This window comes from Trachypithecus francoisi, unplaced genomic scaffold (genome assembly GCF_009764315.1).
Source record: "Trachypithecus francoisi isolate TF-2019V2 unplaced genomic scaffold, Tfra_2.0 Lachesis_group10, whole genome shotgun sequence".
NCBI lineage: Eukaryota > Metazoa > Chordata > Mammalia > Primates > Cercopithecidae > Trachypithecus > Trachypithecus francoisi.
Window position 1 is genome coordinate 47,675,213 of NW_022681455.1, and position 18,284 is coordinate 47,693,496.

At 36.8% G+C, this 18,284-nt stretch overlaps 1 protein-coding gene and 1 pseudogene across 2 annotated transcripts in view; both read left to right on the forward strand.

The window, feature by feature from the left end:
- The window catches only part of CD2AP (CD2 associated protein), a 156,626-nt gene that overhangs the window by 77,276 nt on the left and 61,066 nt on the right, over positions 1-18,284 (forward strand). For both annotated transcript variants that reach the window (XM_033217393.1, XM_033217395.1), the window contains exon 5: positions 2,849-2,969. In XM_033217393.1, coding sequence (XP_033073284.1) covers positions 2,849-2,969 — 121 coding nt within the window. The remainder of the gene's footprint in view (positions 1-2,848; positions 2,970-18,284) is intronic.
- Positions 7,623-8,717, forward strand: LOC117087325 (annotated as a pseudogene).

Consider the following 18,284-nt stretch of genomic DNA (forward strand, 5'->3'; position numbering starts at 1 on the left):
CCATTATGTTAGCCTTTCCATTTGGGTTGACTTTCTTACAGTACGGGCATCTCAAGGTCATCGGACTTTTTATATGGCATTTCACAGCTCTTAAGTGCAAGCATTTCAGCACATGTGATGTTAGCTTTATTGCCCTTTACGAACTAGCATCTGTTGGTTACAAGTGAGTCATAAGCCACCAAGATTTAAGGGTTAGGGAACAGAGACCACCACTTCTTGGTGGGAGGAGTGTCAAGGTCACAGTTGTAGGATGAGAGATCTTCTTGCAGCCATCTAAGTCTGAATTTCAATCCTTGCAGTCTGTTTTTTCTTAATTTTTAAATTTTTTTATTTCAATAGGTTTTTGGGGAACAGGTGGTGTTTGATTAGATGAGTACATTCTTTAGTGGTGATTTCTGAGATTTTGGTGCACCCGTCACCTGAGCAGTGCACACTGTATCCAATGTGTAGTTTTTTATCCCCCGCCACCCCCATTCTTTCCCCCCGAGGCCCCAAAGTCCTATGTATCATTCTTATGCCTTTGCATCCTCATAGCTTAGCTCCCACATATGAATGAGAACATACGATGATTGGTTTTCCATTCCTCAGTTACTTCACTTAGAATAATAGTCTCCAATTCCATCCATGTTGCTGTGAATGCCATTATTTTGTTCCTTTTGATGGCTGAGTAGTATTCCATGATATGTGTATATATATATACACCACATTTTCTTTTTAAATCCACTTGTTGATTGATAGGCATTTGGGCTGGTTCTGTATTTTTGCAATTGCAGATTGTCATGGAGTCTATTTTTGAGTTTTTTACCACTGTACTACTCTGCCTCCTAAGAATTCTTTAAGTAACCCTATCTCCTCAGTTGTTGCCAATGGGGATTCCAGGTATAGATAATAGACAGCTGATGTTTCTCTCCCTTTGTTGTATCTATTCTAGTTTGGTCTACGTGTCTTCCATCACAACTAGTTTGGATCACTTCCAGTTCTTTGGTGCTTCCTTAAGTCTGATAAAAATTCTGGTCACTTGATGCTCTACTGCCTTCCTTTTCTCCCTCAAACAGCTTGTATTCTAGCACCCATTTTGTATTTTAGCTACACCTTCCATGAATAAATCATTTATTTTTAAGTCATTATAGTTTTACTTTTATTCAGCCTTTAATATCACATTGTTTTGGTCATTTCCTTTTTGGGGGGAGCATTTTTTTTTATTCTTTCAAGCCCTTTCTATTTGCTCCTAGCAGTATTTTGTTCATATGTTAGTTATAGTACCCCTTACATTGTATTGTAGCCATCTGCTTATTGTTTTTTTCTTTAGATGTTTTATTGAAGAATGGGGATTTCTCATATGCAAGTTTGAATCTTTCCCTAGTAGTTAACACCATGGCTTACACATAGTGGCTGTTAGATGAATAACTTAGTAAAAAGTTGCCTACCTTTTATGAGATGGAAAACAATTAAAAATATTTTAAACAAGAAATAGATCTTTTTCTAGCTATATTATGTGTAGTGCTGCTAAGTACATTTTGACAGTGAATAGTTTACTCTTTTTTAAATTTTCTTTTTCTTTTTCTTTTTTTGTTTTTGAGCTGGAGTCTCACTCTATTGCCCAGGGTGGAGAGCAGTGGCACCATCTCAGCTCACTGCAACCTCTGCTTCCCAGTTTCAAGTGATTCTCCTGCCTCAGCCTCCCATGTAGGTGGGACTACAGGCCTGCACCACCACACCTGGCTAATATTTTTTTTTTTTTTTTTTTTTTTTTAGTAGAGATGGGGTTTTACCATGTTGGCCAGGCTGGTCTCAAACTCCTGACCTCAGGTGATCTTTGGCCTCCCAAAGCGTTGGGATTATAGGCATGAGCCATTGCACCTGGCCTAAAAAATTGTTTTTAACCTGTTAGCACTCCTTAATATCCATATCAGAAGCTATACATTTTTAAAGTTGTTAAATATTAAGTAATTTCATGGAAATTGAGTAATCTTATTAGTAAGTGTAAATGTTTTTCTGAAGTGTTTGATTCATTAGGATGTATCTGTTTGAAGGAAGGTGTTTAGTGGAGCTTGACATCTGGGTTTTTAAAAGTAGGAAATTATATTTAAGCTAAGAATCACTGTTCAAGTAATAGGTTTAGCAATTTTCTGTGCCATTTAGGAAGTTATATTTATTTTCTTTTTTCTTTTTTTGAGACAGAGTCTCTCCTCTGTCACCTGGGCTGGAGTCCAGTGGCACAATCAGGCTCAGCCTGCCCAGTAGCTGGGACTACAGGCACCAACCACCACATCCAGCTTACTTTCGTATTTTTTTTTAGAGATGGGATTTCACCACGTTGCCTGGGCTGGTCTCAAACTTCTGATCAAGCAGTCTGCCTACCTTGGGCTGTCAAAGTACAGGGATTACAGACCTCAACCACCGTGCCTGTCCAGGAAGTTGCATTCTTAGAATCATCAAAATTTTTTCAAATAAAACATTTCCAAATACTTTAAATAATATACAAATCAAGGCTGAGTAGTGTTTACAACTGTGGCATTCCAGAAGCTATGTACTTCTGGCTGTTAATACAGGATATATGGTTATCTCATATTTTCATGAAAAGTGCTTCATAGATTGCGATTGATTACAAGTTCTCATTGTAAATGTTGCAGAGTGCAGTTGATATATGATTAATCCCATATATGAATAATCCACTAAAATTTAATCCACTTAAAATGTATTTTCTTCATTGTGTTTTAAATTTTAAAGTGCTGATTTCACAGTGCTGGTTTTGTGGCCATTTGTTTTTGTAGCTTAATTTTCCCATAGGGTGATGATTTTCACTTAACAGAAGTTGTTTTTACTTTTGAATTGTGAACTTTTTCAGGTAGAAGAAGGCTGGTGGAGTGGAACCCTGAACAACAAGTTGGGATTGTTTCCCTCAAATTTTGTGAAAGAACTAGAGGTAACAGATGATGGTGAAACTCGTGAAGCCCAGGACGATTCAGGTAGACTATTTTTTAAAATTTTTAATTGATTTAAATAAATTTTCTATATCATCTAGTGTTTTATTTTGTATTTTTTGAAACTCTGTTCTTTCTTTTGAACTTTCAGTCAGCTTCAATTAGTCTACTTTAAAAAAGCAAATTATGATGGGGACCTAAACTGAATTAAATATCTGGTTCAATTATTTTTCTTTCTCTGATTTCTGCTTTAACCTTAAGTAAATCTTTAGTACCCTGAGTTTAAAATGATTCATCTTAGGTTATGATTCATCTTAGGTTAATGATTTTTTCCTGGTAAAGATATATTCATATGCATTTTTGGCCTGCCCAGTTTGCAAGTGGGCTGTTGAATACTTCAGAAATTTTAGAAATAAGAAACAACCTTACTTTTGTTATTTTCTATATTCACATAATAGATTTTGTTTATTCTGGGCAGCCAAATATCATTTAGTTATTTTGTGATGTTAGTTATTTAGAGACTCACCCACAAATTCTTCTTAATTTGCTCACCATTTAAGAGTATGATTGACAAAATTTTATCCCAAAGATGGATTTAAATTTTGTTACTTTTAAGAATTGCTGTAGGAATTAGGAGAGTTGTGTTTTGTTTTCTAAAAGAGGTCTCGAATTTACAAGTGGAAATGTGGGGATAAGAATATGTTTTTCTTGATGGAAATGTATATGTAGTGAGAATTTTCAGGGATTTACGTTAGGTAATATTATTTGACAATTTTATGATTAGATAGATTTGTAGATACTAGGAGTAGACCATAACCTTAAGGTTGCCAGTATCATTGATTTTTGTTTTTAGAACTGGCTTAATGCAAACATATGAAAACTAAATATTAAAAATAATGAGGTGAATTTGTAAGATTGCTCAGACTGCTTAGGTACTGAATACTTTTCATTGTGTCCCTATATTTTATGCTTTAATCTATCTTTAGTTACAAGATCATGTTAAGGTGTTAGTCTTCCATGATGGCAGAAACTATGTCTTAGTTGTCTTTGCTTAACTGTATTTTTTTCGTTTACAAAACAGGAATAATTTTTTTTTTTTTTTAACATGAAAGGGCTGTTTCGTGAATTGACAGGTAGTTTCTAAGCATAAAGATGTTTGCAGCATCATAGATTGTTGTGAGCTGTCAGTTTTTTTTTCTTTCTTTTATCAGTACCTTCATTGTCTTACATATGGAAGAGTAAAAATTTTGAAATTAAATAGGAAAACAAAGTTGGTGTAGCAAATGGGTTTATAAACTCAGTGCACTCAGTGGTAAGAGAATGCAATTTTTTTCCTTTTTTTTTTTGTTAAACTTTAAGTTCTGGGATACATGTACTGAACGTGCAGGTTTATTACATAAATAGCTCTTATTATTACACGTGCCATGGTGGTTTGCACCTATCAACCTGTCATCTACATTAGATATTTCTCCTAATGCTATCCCTCCCCTTGCATCCCACCCTCCGAACAGGCCCCGGTGTGTGATGTTCCCCTCCCTGTGCCCCTATGTTCTTACTGTTCAGCTCCCATTTATGAGTGAGAACATGTGGTGTTTTTCTGTTCCTGAGAATGATGATTTCTAGCTTCATTAATGACCCTGCAAAGGACATGAACTCATTCTTTTTTTTTTTTTGAGATGAAGTTTTACTCTTGTTGCTCAGGCTGGAGTGCAGTGTTGCAGTCTCGGCTCACCGCAACCTCTGCCTCTTGGGTTCAAGCGATTGTCCTGCCTCAGCCTCCCAAGCAGCTGGGGTTACAGGCACGTGCCACCACGCCTGGTTAATTTTTTGTATTTTTAGTAGAGACGGGGTTTCTCCTTGTTGGTCAGGCTGGTATTAAACTCCCAACCTCAGGTGATCCGCCTGCCTTGGCCTCCCAAAGTGCTGAGATTACAGGTGTGAGCCACTGCGCCCAGCTGAACTCGTTCTTTTTTATGGCTGCATAGTATTCCGTGTGTATATGTGCCACATTTTCTTTATCCAGTCTAACACTGATGGGCATTTGGGTTGGTTCCAAGTCTTTGCTATCGTAAATAAGTGCTGCAATAAACATGTGTGCATGTGTCTTTATAGTAGAATTATTTATAATCCTTTGACTGTATACCCAGTAATGGGATTTCTGGGTCAAATGGTATTTCTAGTTCTAGATCCTTGAGGAATCGCCACACTGTCTTCCATAGTGGTTGAACTAATTTACACTCCCATGAACATTGTACAGGCGTTCCCATTTCTTCACATTCTCTCCAGCATCTGTTGTTGCCTGAGTTTTTAATGATCGCCATTCTAACTGGCATGAGATGGTATCTCATTGTGGTTTTGATTTGCATTTCTCTGATAACCAGTGATGATGAGCTTTTTTTCATGTGTTTTGGCTGCATAAATGTCTTCTTTTGAAAAGTGTCTATTCATATCCTTTGCCCACCTTTTGATGGGGTTTTTTCTTGTAAATATGTTTTAAGTTCTTTGTAGATTCTGGATGTTAGCTCTTTGTTAGATGAATAGATTGCAGAAATTTTCTCCCATTCTGTAGGTTGTGTGTTCACTCTGATGATAGTTACTTTTGCTGTGCAGAAGCTCTTTAGTTTAATTAGATCTCATTTGTCAATTTTGGCTTTTGTTACCAGTGCTTGTGGTGTTTTAGACATGAAGTCTTTGCCCATGCCTATGTCCTGGTATTGCCTATGTTTTTTTCTAGAGTTTTTATGGCTTTAGGTCTTATGTTTAGATCTTTAATCCATCTTGAGTTAATTTTTGTATAAGGTATGAGGAAGGCGTCCAGTTTCAGTTTTCTGTATATGTCTAACCAGTTTTTCCAGCAACATTTATTAAATAGGGAATCCTTTCCCCATTGCCTGTTTTTGTCAGGTTTGTCAAAGATCAGGTGGTTGTAGATATGTGGTATTATTTCTGAGACCTCTGTCCTGTTCTGTTGGTCTGTATATCTGTTTTGGTACCAGACCATGCTGTTTGTGGTTCCTATAGTCTTGTAGTATAGTTTGAAGTCAGGTAGCATGATGTCTCCAGCTTTGTTCTTTTTGCTTAGGATTGTCGTGGCTATGTGAGCTCTTTTTTGGTTCCATATAAAATTTAAAGTAGTTTTTGTGTAATTCTGTGAAGAAAGTCAATGGTAGCTTGATGGGAATAGCATCAAATCTATAAATTACTTTGGGCAGTGTGGCCATTTTCATGATATTGAATATTCCTATCCATTAGCATGGAATGTTTTTCCATTTGTTTGTGTCCTCTCTTATTTCCTTGAGCAGTGGTTTGTAGTTCTCCTTGAAGAGGTCCTTCACATCCCTTGTAAGTTGTATTCCTAGGTATTTTATTCCCTTTGCAGCCATTGTGAATGGGAGTTTGCTCATGATTTGGCTCTCTGTTTGTCTTTTATTGGTGTATAGGAATGCTTGTGATTTTTGCTCATTGATTTTGTATCCTGAGACTTTCCTGAAGTTGCTTATCAGTTTAAGGAGATTTTAGGCTAAGATGATGGCATTTCCTAAATATACAATCATGTCATCTGCAAACAAAGATAATTTTACTTCCTCTCTTCCTATTTGAATATCCTTTCTTTCTCTTGCCTGATTACCCTGGTCAGAACTTCCAACACTATGTTGAATAGAGTGGTGAGAGAAGGCATCCTTGTCTTGTGCTGGTTTTCAAAGGGAATGTTTCCAGCTTTTGCTATTCAGTATGATGTTGGCTGTGGCTTTGTCATAAATAGCTCTTATTATTTTGAGATATGTTCCATCAATACCTAATTTGTTGAGTTTTTTAGCATGAAGCAGTGTTGAATTTTATCGAAGGCCTTTTCTGCGTATATTGAGATAATTATGTGCTTTTTGTCATTGATTCTGTTTATCAAGGCAAACTTTTTGTGCTTTTTAAGAGAGGAATAGTGTTTCGACGTGTGGTCATTGCTACTGGGGTAATGCTTCTGAGCCTTCTTAGTAGATTAAGCTGGAAAATGCTTACACGCACATACAATCCCGTACCTCTACCCATATGTCTTGATCATTCATCTGTTTATCCATCTTTACTGGTACCTCTAATTCCAATTTAATACCAGAAGGTATATTTTCATCTCTAATGATTTTATTTCTAAGCCCATTGACCATAGAAATATATGAAATGAGTAATTGAGTTTGCTTTACTTCTATTTATGTATGTATGTATGTTTTTGAGACGGAGTCTCGCTCTGTCGCCCAGACTGGAGTGCAGTGGTGCAATCTCGGCTCATTGCAAGCTCTGCCTTCCAGGTTCATGCCATTCTCCTGCCGCATCAGCCTCCTGCGTAGCTGGGACTACAGGTGCCCGCCACCATGCCCGACTAACTTTTTTTTTTTTTTGTATCTTTAGTAGAGATGAGGTTTCACCCGTGTTAGCCAGGATGGTCTCGATCTCCTGACCTCCTGTCTGCCCACCTCGGCCTCCCAAAGTGCTGGAATTACAGGCATGAGCCCCCACACCTGGCCGAGTTTGCTTTACTTCTAAGGAAATTTAATTTTTCTTCCAAGTTTTAGTTATCTACACATCGCAAGCTACAATTATATTGCCTGTGTTCATTTGCTTTTTAGTATAAAAGCCATCTAACATTAATTAGGCTTGAAAGGATGAATGCTTAGAAAGCACTATTATAATTCATGGTTTATCAATAAATTGTGAGTATAGAAAAACCAACATGAATTTAGTTTCTAAAAGATTGATGTAGAAGAAACCTCTTGAATTTTAGAAAGTGACAGGAAAAAAATGTTACTTTTACATAGTCATAAAATACCAGTAATTGTTCTACAAAGTGGACAGTATATAACAGATCTAGTAATGAGAGCTAGGAATAGTGAGATTGTGAGGAGAAATTGCTGGTATATAACAGATTTTCAGGTCAGAGTTTTCAGTTAATTATAGTAATAATTTTTAAGTTATAAAGTGAAGACATAAATTAGTTTGATGGCTCTTCGCCTTCCACCAACAGGTCTTGCTTAAGCAAAGACTTGGTTGTGTTGAAGATTCGACTTCACCTGAACCCACTGCTGTGGTAGAAGAGGGCGTTGTTGCTGAAGATGTAATGGATGTTAATACTACTACTGCTTTACAGGAGATTCCAAAGACTACCTTCATGCACAATAGCCTAGCAGTGGAATTTGTGAAGCTGGCCAAGCCTTAGACAAGTGGCAAGCTGATGTTTGTGTGCTTACATCCAACTGTCATGAACCTTTGTATGTCAAGTTAGTGGAGGCCCTTTGTGCTGAACACCAAATCAACTTAATTAAGGTTGATGACAACAAGCAACTAGGGGAATGTGTAGGCCTCTGTAAAATTGATAGAGAGGGAAAACCCTATAAAGAAGTTGGTTGCAGTTGCGTAGTAGTTAAGGACTATGGCAAAGAATCTCAGGCCCAGTATGTCATCAAAGAGTCCTTCAAATGCAAGAAATGAACAAATAAAACTTTGTATCACATTTAAAAAATTGGTTTGATGAATAGTTTGAACTCTGCTATAATTTTTAGAATAAACATGCGACCAAAGGAAGAAGTGGAAGCTATTTTAACAAGTGAACATTTCTTAACCTTTGTATTTATTCAGTTCTGATTTTCTGAGCATATGTAATCCCTCTGTAATCCAGAGGTGCAAGGGTCACATCTCTAGGGGGAGGACAAATGTGAAGTAAGTATACTTATAGAATAAAATGACTTGAGTTACTTTAGGTAGGTATCAAAAATGTTGGAGGAAGATATTTCTAAATGTAATATTTAGAAATTTGTTTGTCACTTCATTTTGCTTAATATGCAAATTTTCATCTCAGAAATGTCACAGGAAACATTAGAAAATATAATCGGCAACTCTTTAATCCTTGAAGAGGCAGGGAAAAAGGAGGATGGCTTTTAAAGCTTCTGTCCAAAATTGACATGTCATTTCCACTAACATTGTATTTGGCGGTTATGGTCATGCATGCGTTGGTGCAGCAGGGTGGGGATATGTAATTTTCTTACAAGGAGGGGCACCAAACGTTTGTGTACAATATTATGCTCTACCATATATTCATTGCGGATTGCCTTTAGAGAGTCCTTTTCTTTAAAGCTCATTAGCCTTTCAGAGGAGTTCAAATTTACTCTTACATTAGTTTGCAGCTCTCTGTAAGTGCTACATACTATACATGCTACAAAGTAACGAAAAAAGCCTGAGGTCAATGGCTACTTAATATGACTTGGGATGCCCAGTTGCCTCTCATTTTTAAGTGTTCTTGTACTAGTTCTTTTCTCTTTAACTTAGCAATAAACTGGTAAAGATTCTAAATTTTTCTAAGGCTCTTTAATGAATTAAATGAAAATATTAATGAAAATAGTTCCAGTTGTTTAGTTGTAGTTGTTTTAATAGTTTCAGTTTTCTTTAGTGCAGATACTGATTGTATTGAAAGAGAAAAATCATTGAAGTAGGAATCAGTGGAGAAGGAATCATACTAACTAGATGTACTTTCACTATTTTATATTACATTTATTTGAGAGTACTCAATAATTCTGAAGTCAGAACTTATGTGTAAGCGTGTGTAAAAACCATTAGAGAACATACATAAGTACCAAAACCACCTGGCTTAAATTTAATGGGGCATTCATCAATTAGCAAACTGTCTCCTGAGTTACTTCTGATGCACGTTAGTATTTCTTTAGGGTTCACAGGTATTGGATCTTTTGATATCTACTTTTAACATTAAAATTTGGTATAAATTAAAATTTGGTGTAAATTAAAGCATATGAGTGAAATGATCTTTGTGATGCCATATAAAACTGAGCCCTTAAAATATTTCCAATTTAAAGTTTGTGTAAGACCACCAGAACAAGAGATCTAATTTATATTTGAGTTTAGTTCATTACTTTTATAATTATAAAATACTTTGAACATTTTCTTATGCTGTTCAGCTTGATTTGGATTTTAGTAACTGTGCAGAATTTTGTCTGTTAGAAATATCCTTCCTTCTTTGTTTAACCCTTTTACAATAACTGTTCATTCTAAATGTGGAGCTTTGTGATTATGGGGTGGAAAGTCCGTGGTTGAAGTACACTATAATTTTTTTTTTTCCTTCCCCAACTCTAAATTTTAGGCGACTTTCTGCATATTGTTGTGAATGCCAGAAAGTGAGCATTATATAAGGAGTAACTACTTAAAATTTTCCTGTGTCCTAACAAAGTGTAACAGCCTCTGTCCATAATTGGTATTTTGACAGTCTTTTCAGTCAGTAAAATAATTATGTTCCTCGTAGCTGTTAGAAAAATTATAGTAGAATGTACTTATAAGTGTTATTTTTTTGCTTTCAGTATTGGAATGTCATATCCACTATATTTGATTATATCACATAGTTTCTCCTCACAGTCTTTTAAATTTAATAGGGTTCTCTTCCTCCTCCCTCCCCTTCCCCTTTTCCTCCTTTCTCTCCTATGTAATAATGGGATAATGTTCTTGGTTTGGCCAGTTAAACTCTGTTACTGCTAAGCAGATAATTCTGACTCTAAATAATATATAGACGATATTAAGTCTTCACAGATAATTTATTTTTAGATCCTCAGTTTTCATTGAAGAACTGTAAGATAAAAGGTTAAGAATGCCACCATTATGTTTTCTGTCGGAATGTGGTGAATTAATCATCTGTTCTGTTACTGAGTGGTTTCTATATATAAAGGTCCTTTTAGCATTCAGTCTCAGGGAAAGTATTGCTTCTCTAGGAAAGTGTTATGTTTTGGTTTTGTAATGTCTCCTTTTTAATTTTGTCAAAATACTTAACCCTTCTTTAGAGTGTCTTTTTGTCAACATGTGGATTCCACTTATTTGCCAAATAGGAATGTGTTTTCAAATTTTCCCCTTATTTTATGAAGTCAATGACTATATATACTTGTCTTTTCCACCCTTTTCTAAAAGTCTTCCACATTAAACCTCTTTCAGAATCTCCATTTCGATGTCTAATAGGTATCTTAAACCTAAGTTGCCCAAAATTGATCCTGTGCCTTTTTTTTCTGCTCCATGTAATCTTCCCCATCTGAGTTAAGGACAAGTTCATCGTTTTTTTACTGAGGCCAAAATTCTTAGTTTTCTCTTGTACTCTTCTTTTTAACCTCACACCCTACCATGATTCATTAACAGATTTTGTCAAAAAATGTTTAGAATCTATTTTCTTTTTACCACCTTCACTGCCACTATCCTGGTATAAGTTATCTTTTGCTGTATAATTACCATAGCCTATATGCCATTACCTACTTAACAGTCTGGTAGCCAGTAGTGATCACCCTCCAGTTGCTTTGCATTTCACTTAGACTAAAAGCCAACATCTTTAAAAATGGCTACAAATCCCTCTATGATCTGGCATCTCCATATCCCTCCCTCCACCTTTCTTACCTCATCTCTTATTTAACGTTCCCCTTTGTTTACGTTGGTCACCTTAGGTTTCTTAAGGATTTTAGGAACATTCCTCTCTCACAGCCTTTGTGCTTGTTGTATACCTTTGTGTGGAATGCTCTTCTTCAAAATATCCTGATGGCTACTTATCTGATTCAGGATTCTCTCAGAAATCACCTTACCATTGAGGCCCTTACTGACAGCTCTGTATAAAACAGCAGAAAGTCCCCATTATCTACTTTTTAATTCTCTTCTCTCTTTTTTTTAATGTTTCAAAGAAGAATTTGTTGCTATTGCTTATTAAGCTTATTGTCTGTCTACCTGCTCATTAGAACATATATATTTTTATTTATATTTGTTTACCCATTGTCTGTAATGGTGTCTGATATGTTGACACTCAGTGAAACAATGACTAGTATTTTGTGGTATATATAGAACTTTTCAAACACTTTTGTCAAGTGAAATCCTCTTCCCTTTTTTTTTGCTTTAAGTTCTGGGATACATATGCAGGACATGCAGATTTCTTACATAAGTATAAGTGTGCCATGCATGGTGGTTTGCTGCACCTATTGACTCGTCCTCTGAGTTCCCTTCCCTTGCTCTTCACCCCTCAACAGGTCCTGGTGTGTGTTTCCCTCCCTGTGTCCATGTATTCTCATTGTTCCGCTCCCACTTATGAGTGAAAACATGCAGTGTTTGGTTTTCTGTTCCTCTGTTAGTTTGCTGAGAATGATGGCTTCCAGCTTCATCCGTGTACCTGCGGAGGATATGATCTCATTCCTTTTTGTGGCTGCATAGTGTTCCACAGTGTGTATGTACCACATTTTCTTTATCCAGCCTATTATTGATGGGCACTTGGATTGGTTCCGTGACTTTGCTATTGTAAATAGTGCTGCTATAAACATATGCATGCATGTGTCTTTATAGTAGAATAAATCCTCTTAAGAGGATTAATGTCACTCCCATTTTAAGGGTCAAGAAATGGAAACTCCTGAGATTATTTACTGAGTGGTAAAATCATCATTAGAGTTTGGTTTTTATGATTTCCCAGTTTTTTTTTTTTTTTTTTTTTAAGCTTTACTGTGCTATTTAACATGTGAGATTGTGGAAATTTGGTGGCTTTTCACTATTGTAGTCCATTTGTTTGCTGCTGTCTTCATCTAATTTTCTTTTAGGTATGCTTGTAGAACTATCTTTTCATGTACTTTCAGCTCTGAGTGTTATGAGTAGTAATATATGGGTATACTAGCATTTCTTATGAAGACAGTGTATTGCAAAATCTAAAATTTAAAAGTCAAAGCTGGTAAAGGGAAATTCTAAATATAAATACAACAGTTTAGTTAATTCAGCATTCATAGATTTATTCATTCAATTTATTGGGTGCCTTTTGTTAAGCATATTGTACAAGGTCCTGGGCATACAGTGATCAGCAACATAGGCGTTATTTCCCCTGTGTTCGAAGCTTTTGTTCCACTGGGAAAGAAAAGATGGTTTAAAAAAAGTGATTGTAATTTAGCAGGAGAAATATTTGTTACAGGAAAGGGTGCAATAAATGTATATAAGAGGGCTAGTGCAGACTTGGCGGGCTGTGAAGAAATGCACCCTAGGAGAAGTCATAGATTGAGATCCCACAATGGCTAGGAAATTTCTAAGCAAGTTTGTGGCAGAGGGTGAGGAAAATCATAGCATTTTGCAAGATCCTGAAAGAGATTTAATTCAGAGGCATTATAGAGTATATAATTATATGTGGTGAATGTTGAGCCTGGAGAAGTTATTGGGTCAGGCGTAAGAAAACATTACAAAAATGTTAATCAAATCACAGAGAAGCTGTAGAGTGAAATGATGAGATTGTTTTTCAGATAAATTGGTTGCAGTATGGAGGGGGAATTGCAATGTGGAGAGTAGACTGGAGAAGAGACTGGTCTGCTAACACCAGTTGAGAATGTTTTGATAATGAGGTAGAATTAGCCTAAACTAGAGCAATGCTATGGGGATGGAGAGACTTGTGTAGAATAGGAGCTATATAAGTGATAGCAGGAAGAACAGGACCTAGTGATAATGTTATTTAGGGGATGACCAAAAAAGAGGAGCCAACTGCTACCAGGTTTTTGGCTTTGTAAGGTGGAGATGTCATTTCCAGAGATAGGTTATTGGGAGATGATGATGTATCATTAAAACGGATGCCTAATTATTGAAAATAGGCAGTCCTAATTGGTAGGTTAGTTATTTTTGGATCATTGAAAATTACCAATTTTTACTACCATGTTGGCTGTTCACTTTTGGAGATGTTAAATTTGAGGCTTGTAGGGATGTGAGAGCATCCAAATGAAAGATATTTGGTAGTCAGTTGTCTGTTCATCTGAATCCTTAGAAAAATTCCGGTGTCTGTGCAAAACTGGGGCTTGATAGTACTTTAGGTGGTGTAAGAAACGATGGGTAGGCCAGGCATGGTGGCTCACGCCTGCAGTCCCAGCCCTTTGGGAGGCCGAGGTGGGTGGATCACGAGGTCAGGAGTTCGAGACCAGCCTGGCCCACATGGTGAAACCCCGTCTCTACTAAAAAATACAAAAGAATTAGCTAGGTGTGGTGGCGTGCACTTGTAATCGCAGCTACTTGGGAGGCTGAGGCAGGAGAATTGCTTGAACCCGGGAGGCGGAGGTTGCAGTGAGCCAAGTTTGTGTCATTGCACTCCAGCCTGGGTGACAGAGTGAGACTCCATCTCAAAAAAATAAAATATGATAAAAAAAAAAAAAGCGATGAGTTTAGATTACATGACCTAGGGAGAATATACAGAGTGAAGAAAAACTAAAGACCCTGGGATGGAATCCTGTGTAGTGACATTTAAGAAATGGACTGAGGAAGATTAACTGAAAAGAAGACCTAGAAAGCACAGAAGGAGAGAGCCAGAAAGAAACCTATGAATGTGTGGTAGTCAGTCAAGGGAGGAGAGTTATTCAGGGAGGCAGGGCCAGTAGTGTCAGATACTACTTGGGAGGTGAAGTAAAAGAGATCATGAAGGACCTAAACAACAGCAGTTGTGAGGTGATTAGGGCAGAAGCCGAATTGAAGAAGAAAGGAGGTTAGGCAGTGGAGAGAGTAAGTATAAGGCAGTTGCAGCAGTTGATGGCAACATATATTCAATAATGTTTTTGTTCTTTTTCTTAAAAAGGAAAAGTGTTGATCATCTTGATATCCTAATGGCTGACAAGTAGAAGGGGAACAGTTGAAGATGGAAACTCAGAAGAAGTGTAGTTACAGCACAATAGGATTTATCCAGAAAGTGGAGGAAATGGGTTTCACATTATGGCTATTATGATTAGTCTCAATTTATTGGAGATAGATCAGAGTTAGTAAGCTTAATGGTAGGAAGCTGAGGAAGATATTTCTGACTTTTGATGTCTTCTATAGAAAAGGAGTAATGTTATGAATAAGTTGCTAAGTGGTGAGGCCAGAATTTTGAGGAGATGAAGGGGTTCCAGCAGGGATTCTTAAATGTTTGTGCCATTTATCCCTCTAGGCTTTACTGGGCAATTAGATGGATGCATCACACAAAACATTTAAGAAACCCTGATGGATGGTTCTTCAAGAGTTCTAGTCTCTTACAGGTAGAAAAAAATTCGTTTTTTTAGGAGGAGTCAGCTGAAGTTTTATTTGATTATTCAGGTTCTGGAATAGAAGAAAGTGGTCGTTTCTAATGGGACACAGGATCCTGGGGAAATGGTTGTATACCTCATGTACCAAAGATAGTAGATAGAAATTTGTTGGTCTGCAGCCTAGTCACTAGGAGTCAAGGTGTTACACAGTTTACCTTGAGGTCTGTACTCACGTATTAGTATTCACCTTATACTCCTCCTGGTGAGCAGCTTTGCAAGGAAACTTGTTCTGGAGTTTTGATGCCCTTACTGGTAGTATGTTATGGATCTTTCTGAGTTATTGTTAACAGCCAGACATTCTTTCTATGTGTACTTTTTAGGAACTATGCAATATTGATTGATTTTAAGTCCTATTAAAACACCCACACCCACACCTGCATGATCGACTTGCAAAATCCTTGAGAATAATAGTGAATGATGACTTTAATGGTAAACTTGGATTGATTCTATTAAATGCTTTTTATTTTCATCAAGTTTCTTTTTTTTTTTTTATCTTTTTAGCTTTCAGTTCAGTTCGCATGTGGTTTCTTGTTTTTGTTTTTCTCCAAACAAGTAATTGCATTTTGCAGTTCTTTTAAGTCACTTTATATGAAGATACAAACCATCAAGTAGCTTTTGCTATAGAGATTGAATGAGGAAGGAGGAAGGAGGGTTTAGGCTCAATAGACAGATGTGCTGTTTGTTTTATGACTGATAGCAATACACATAAAATGCAGATGTTTTTCTTCAAACATAGCAATTTAAGGACAATCGGATGGGTAAAGTATATGGGTATTAAAATGTTACAAGTACCATATAGATAAGATTGTTGTTCTGTCTCATTATGGCACCTCCTGCATGCCCTTTTTCCTCCTCTTTTTTCCTTTCTCCTTATCCTTTTTCTTCTTTCCAGTGGCTGTTTTCCCTTTTATATTTTCCTCCTTCTTTGTGATCAGTGCTCTCACTTACTTATGGTTCTCAGTGATACAGCTTTTAAACTTTTAAAAAATAATAGACACTGAGCTGGGCACTGTTTAAAGAACTTGACAGAAATAAATTAGTTGCTGGGCACTGTTTAAAGAACTTGACAGAAATAAATTAGTTTATTTCTCATAGCAATCCTGTGAAGTTCCCCATTTTACAGGTGAAGAGATTGGGCAAATATAATGGAAGGGGCAAGATATGAATTGAGAAGGTGTGACCCTGGAGTTCATATACTTTACCACTACATCATACTGCCTTGCAACCATTGATTTAATAGCCAACGTGGTAGCAAAATTTGGTATTTTTCATTTAGCCAAAAATAGCCTATCCATTAGAACTGGATATTTTTGATATCTAGCCATCTATTTTAATGATATATATTTTAATAACTCTAATAAAGTTTACAGTCACTAAATCCAAACCCCCTTCCCTGCCTTTTTTTTTTGTTTGTTTTATGGCCTTAATCAAATAAACTGTGGAAATTGTACCTTAGAATAATCCCCTAAAGTTGTCTCTATCAATATATGATTTATTAATACCATGGATAGTTTCATTTTAAAAATGCCTTTTAGATATGCACCTCATGTACTAATCTGTACCAGAATATTGCTTTGCCAACAGGCTAGTTATTGGAGGTATATATTAAACTATATAGAATACACTTCTGGCAGTGTGGTAGCAAGACAGTGTGGAATTCACTTTTCCCACCATCGAGAATTGGAGAAAATATAGGAAGCAAATTTTTCCGAAAAGTAGACTGCACAGGACTGATATTCCTGAGAAAAGGAGAAAAAACAAGGGGGAAAGGAGAGCTCTACCATTGTCCTAGGTTTCTGCCAGGAGCTAATTTCTGAACTGCATTACAAGGAAAGGGGACCTAACCACAGCAGAAGGCTATGGTTTTGTTGAGGATTGATCAAAATTCAGGGAAACAAAGGCAGTTAGAATTTTGTATTGCTGAACACCTGAAGTGAGAGCTGTATGTAGAGAGAGCACCAGAACTGTTCTTGGGTGTTGATTTGAGGGTTTAGCTGAGCACCAATCTGTGAATACGTACAGTGAAACCCCGGAGACTGAACATGAGCAACTTGTGAAGAAAGAGCAATTACTAGGGGTTAGTATGAGCAATTTCTGGGATGCTTATACAAGGCCAAGAATTGAGTTCTTTCTCTCTAGATTTCAGAGATTTTATTGACTACGTGGGCAATTCCGTAGAGAGGTGAAGTGGGGCTAAATTAGCCTTAGAATGAAGGTTGCTCTAATCCTACCCTAAAAAAGCTTCACACTAATGTGCAAATAACTTACCTGTTTGCCAGAAAAAAAAATTAAAAATTTGCTAGCACTCTTTAAAGTAGAACTTCTCAACCTTGTCACTGATGATGTTTTGGGCTGGTAACTATTTATTTTCAGGGGCTCTCTGGTACGTACAGGATATTAAGAAACATTCCTGATTTCTACTCACTAGATGTCAGTAACACTCCCCCATTGTAATAACCAAACACGTCTCCAGTTATTGCCTCATGTCTCTTGGGAGGCAGAATCCATCCTGATTGGAAATTACTGTTGTAAATGATTACTATAAAATTTAGCATTCAACAACATCAAAATTTTAAATAAGTACTAGGTATATCAAGAAGCAGGGGCCAGGCTCAGTGACTCATGCCTGTAATCCCAGCGCTTTGGGAGGCCCAGGCGGGCGGATCACCTGAAGTCAGGAGTTCAAGATCAGTGTGGCCAACATGGTGAAACCCTGTCTCTACTAAAAATACAAAAAATTAGCCAGGTGTAGTGGCGGGCACCTGTAATCCCAGCTACTCGGGAGGCTGAGGCAGGAGACTTGCTTGAACCCGGGAGGTGGAAGTTGCAGTGAGCCGAGATCGTGCCATTGTACTCCAGCCTGGATGACAGAGCGAGACTCCATCTCAAAAAAAAAAAAAAGAAAAAAAACAAAAGGCAGGAACATGTGACCCATAATCTGGAGGAAAAACTAGTTGGTAGAAAGAGACCCAGAAATGATGGAATTAGCAGATATTAAAATAACTATGATAGAAATGCCCAATATGCTCAAGATTGTAAGGGAAAATGTTAATATAATGAGTAGTAAGTAGAAGACATAAAAAGAGCTAAGTGGAACCACCAGAGATGGGATTTAAAAGGACAAAATGGAACTACTAGAGATGAAAAACACATCTGAAGTGAATTTCTTCCTGTGAAATTTTAACAGAAGACTAGACAATGTAGAGGAAAAGATCATTGAACTTGAAAATGTGACAATAGAATATATGCAAAATGAAGTGGAAAGAGCAAAAAGACTAAAACTTCA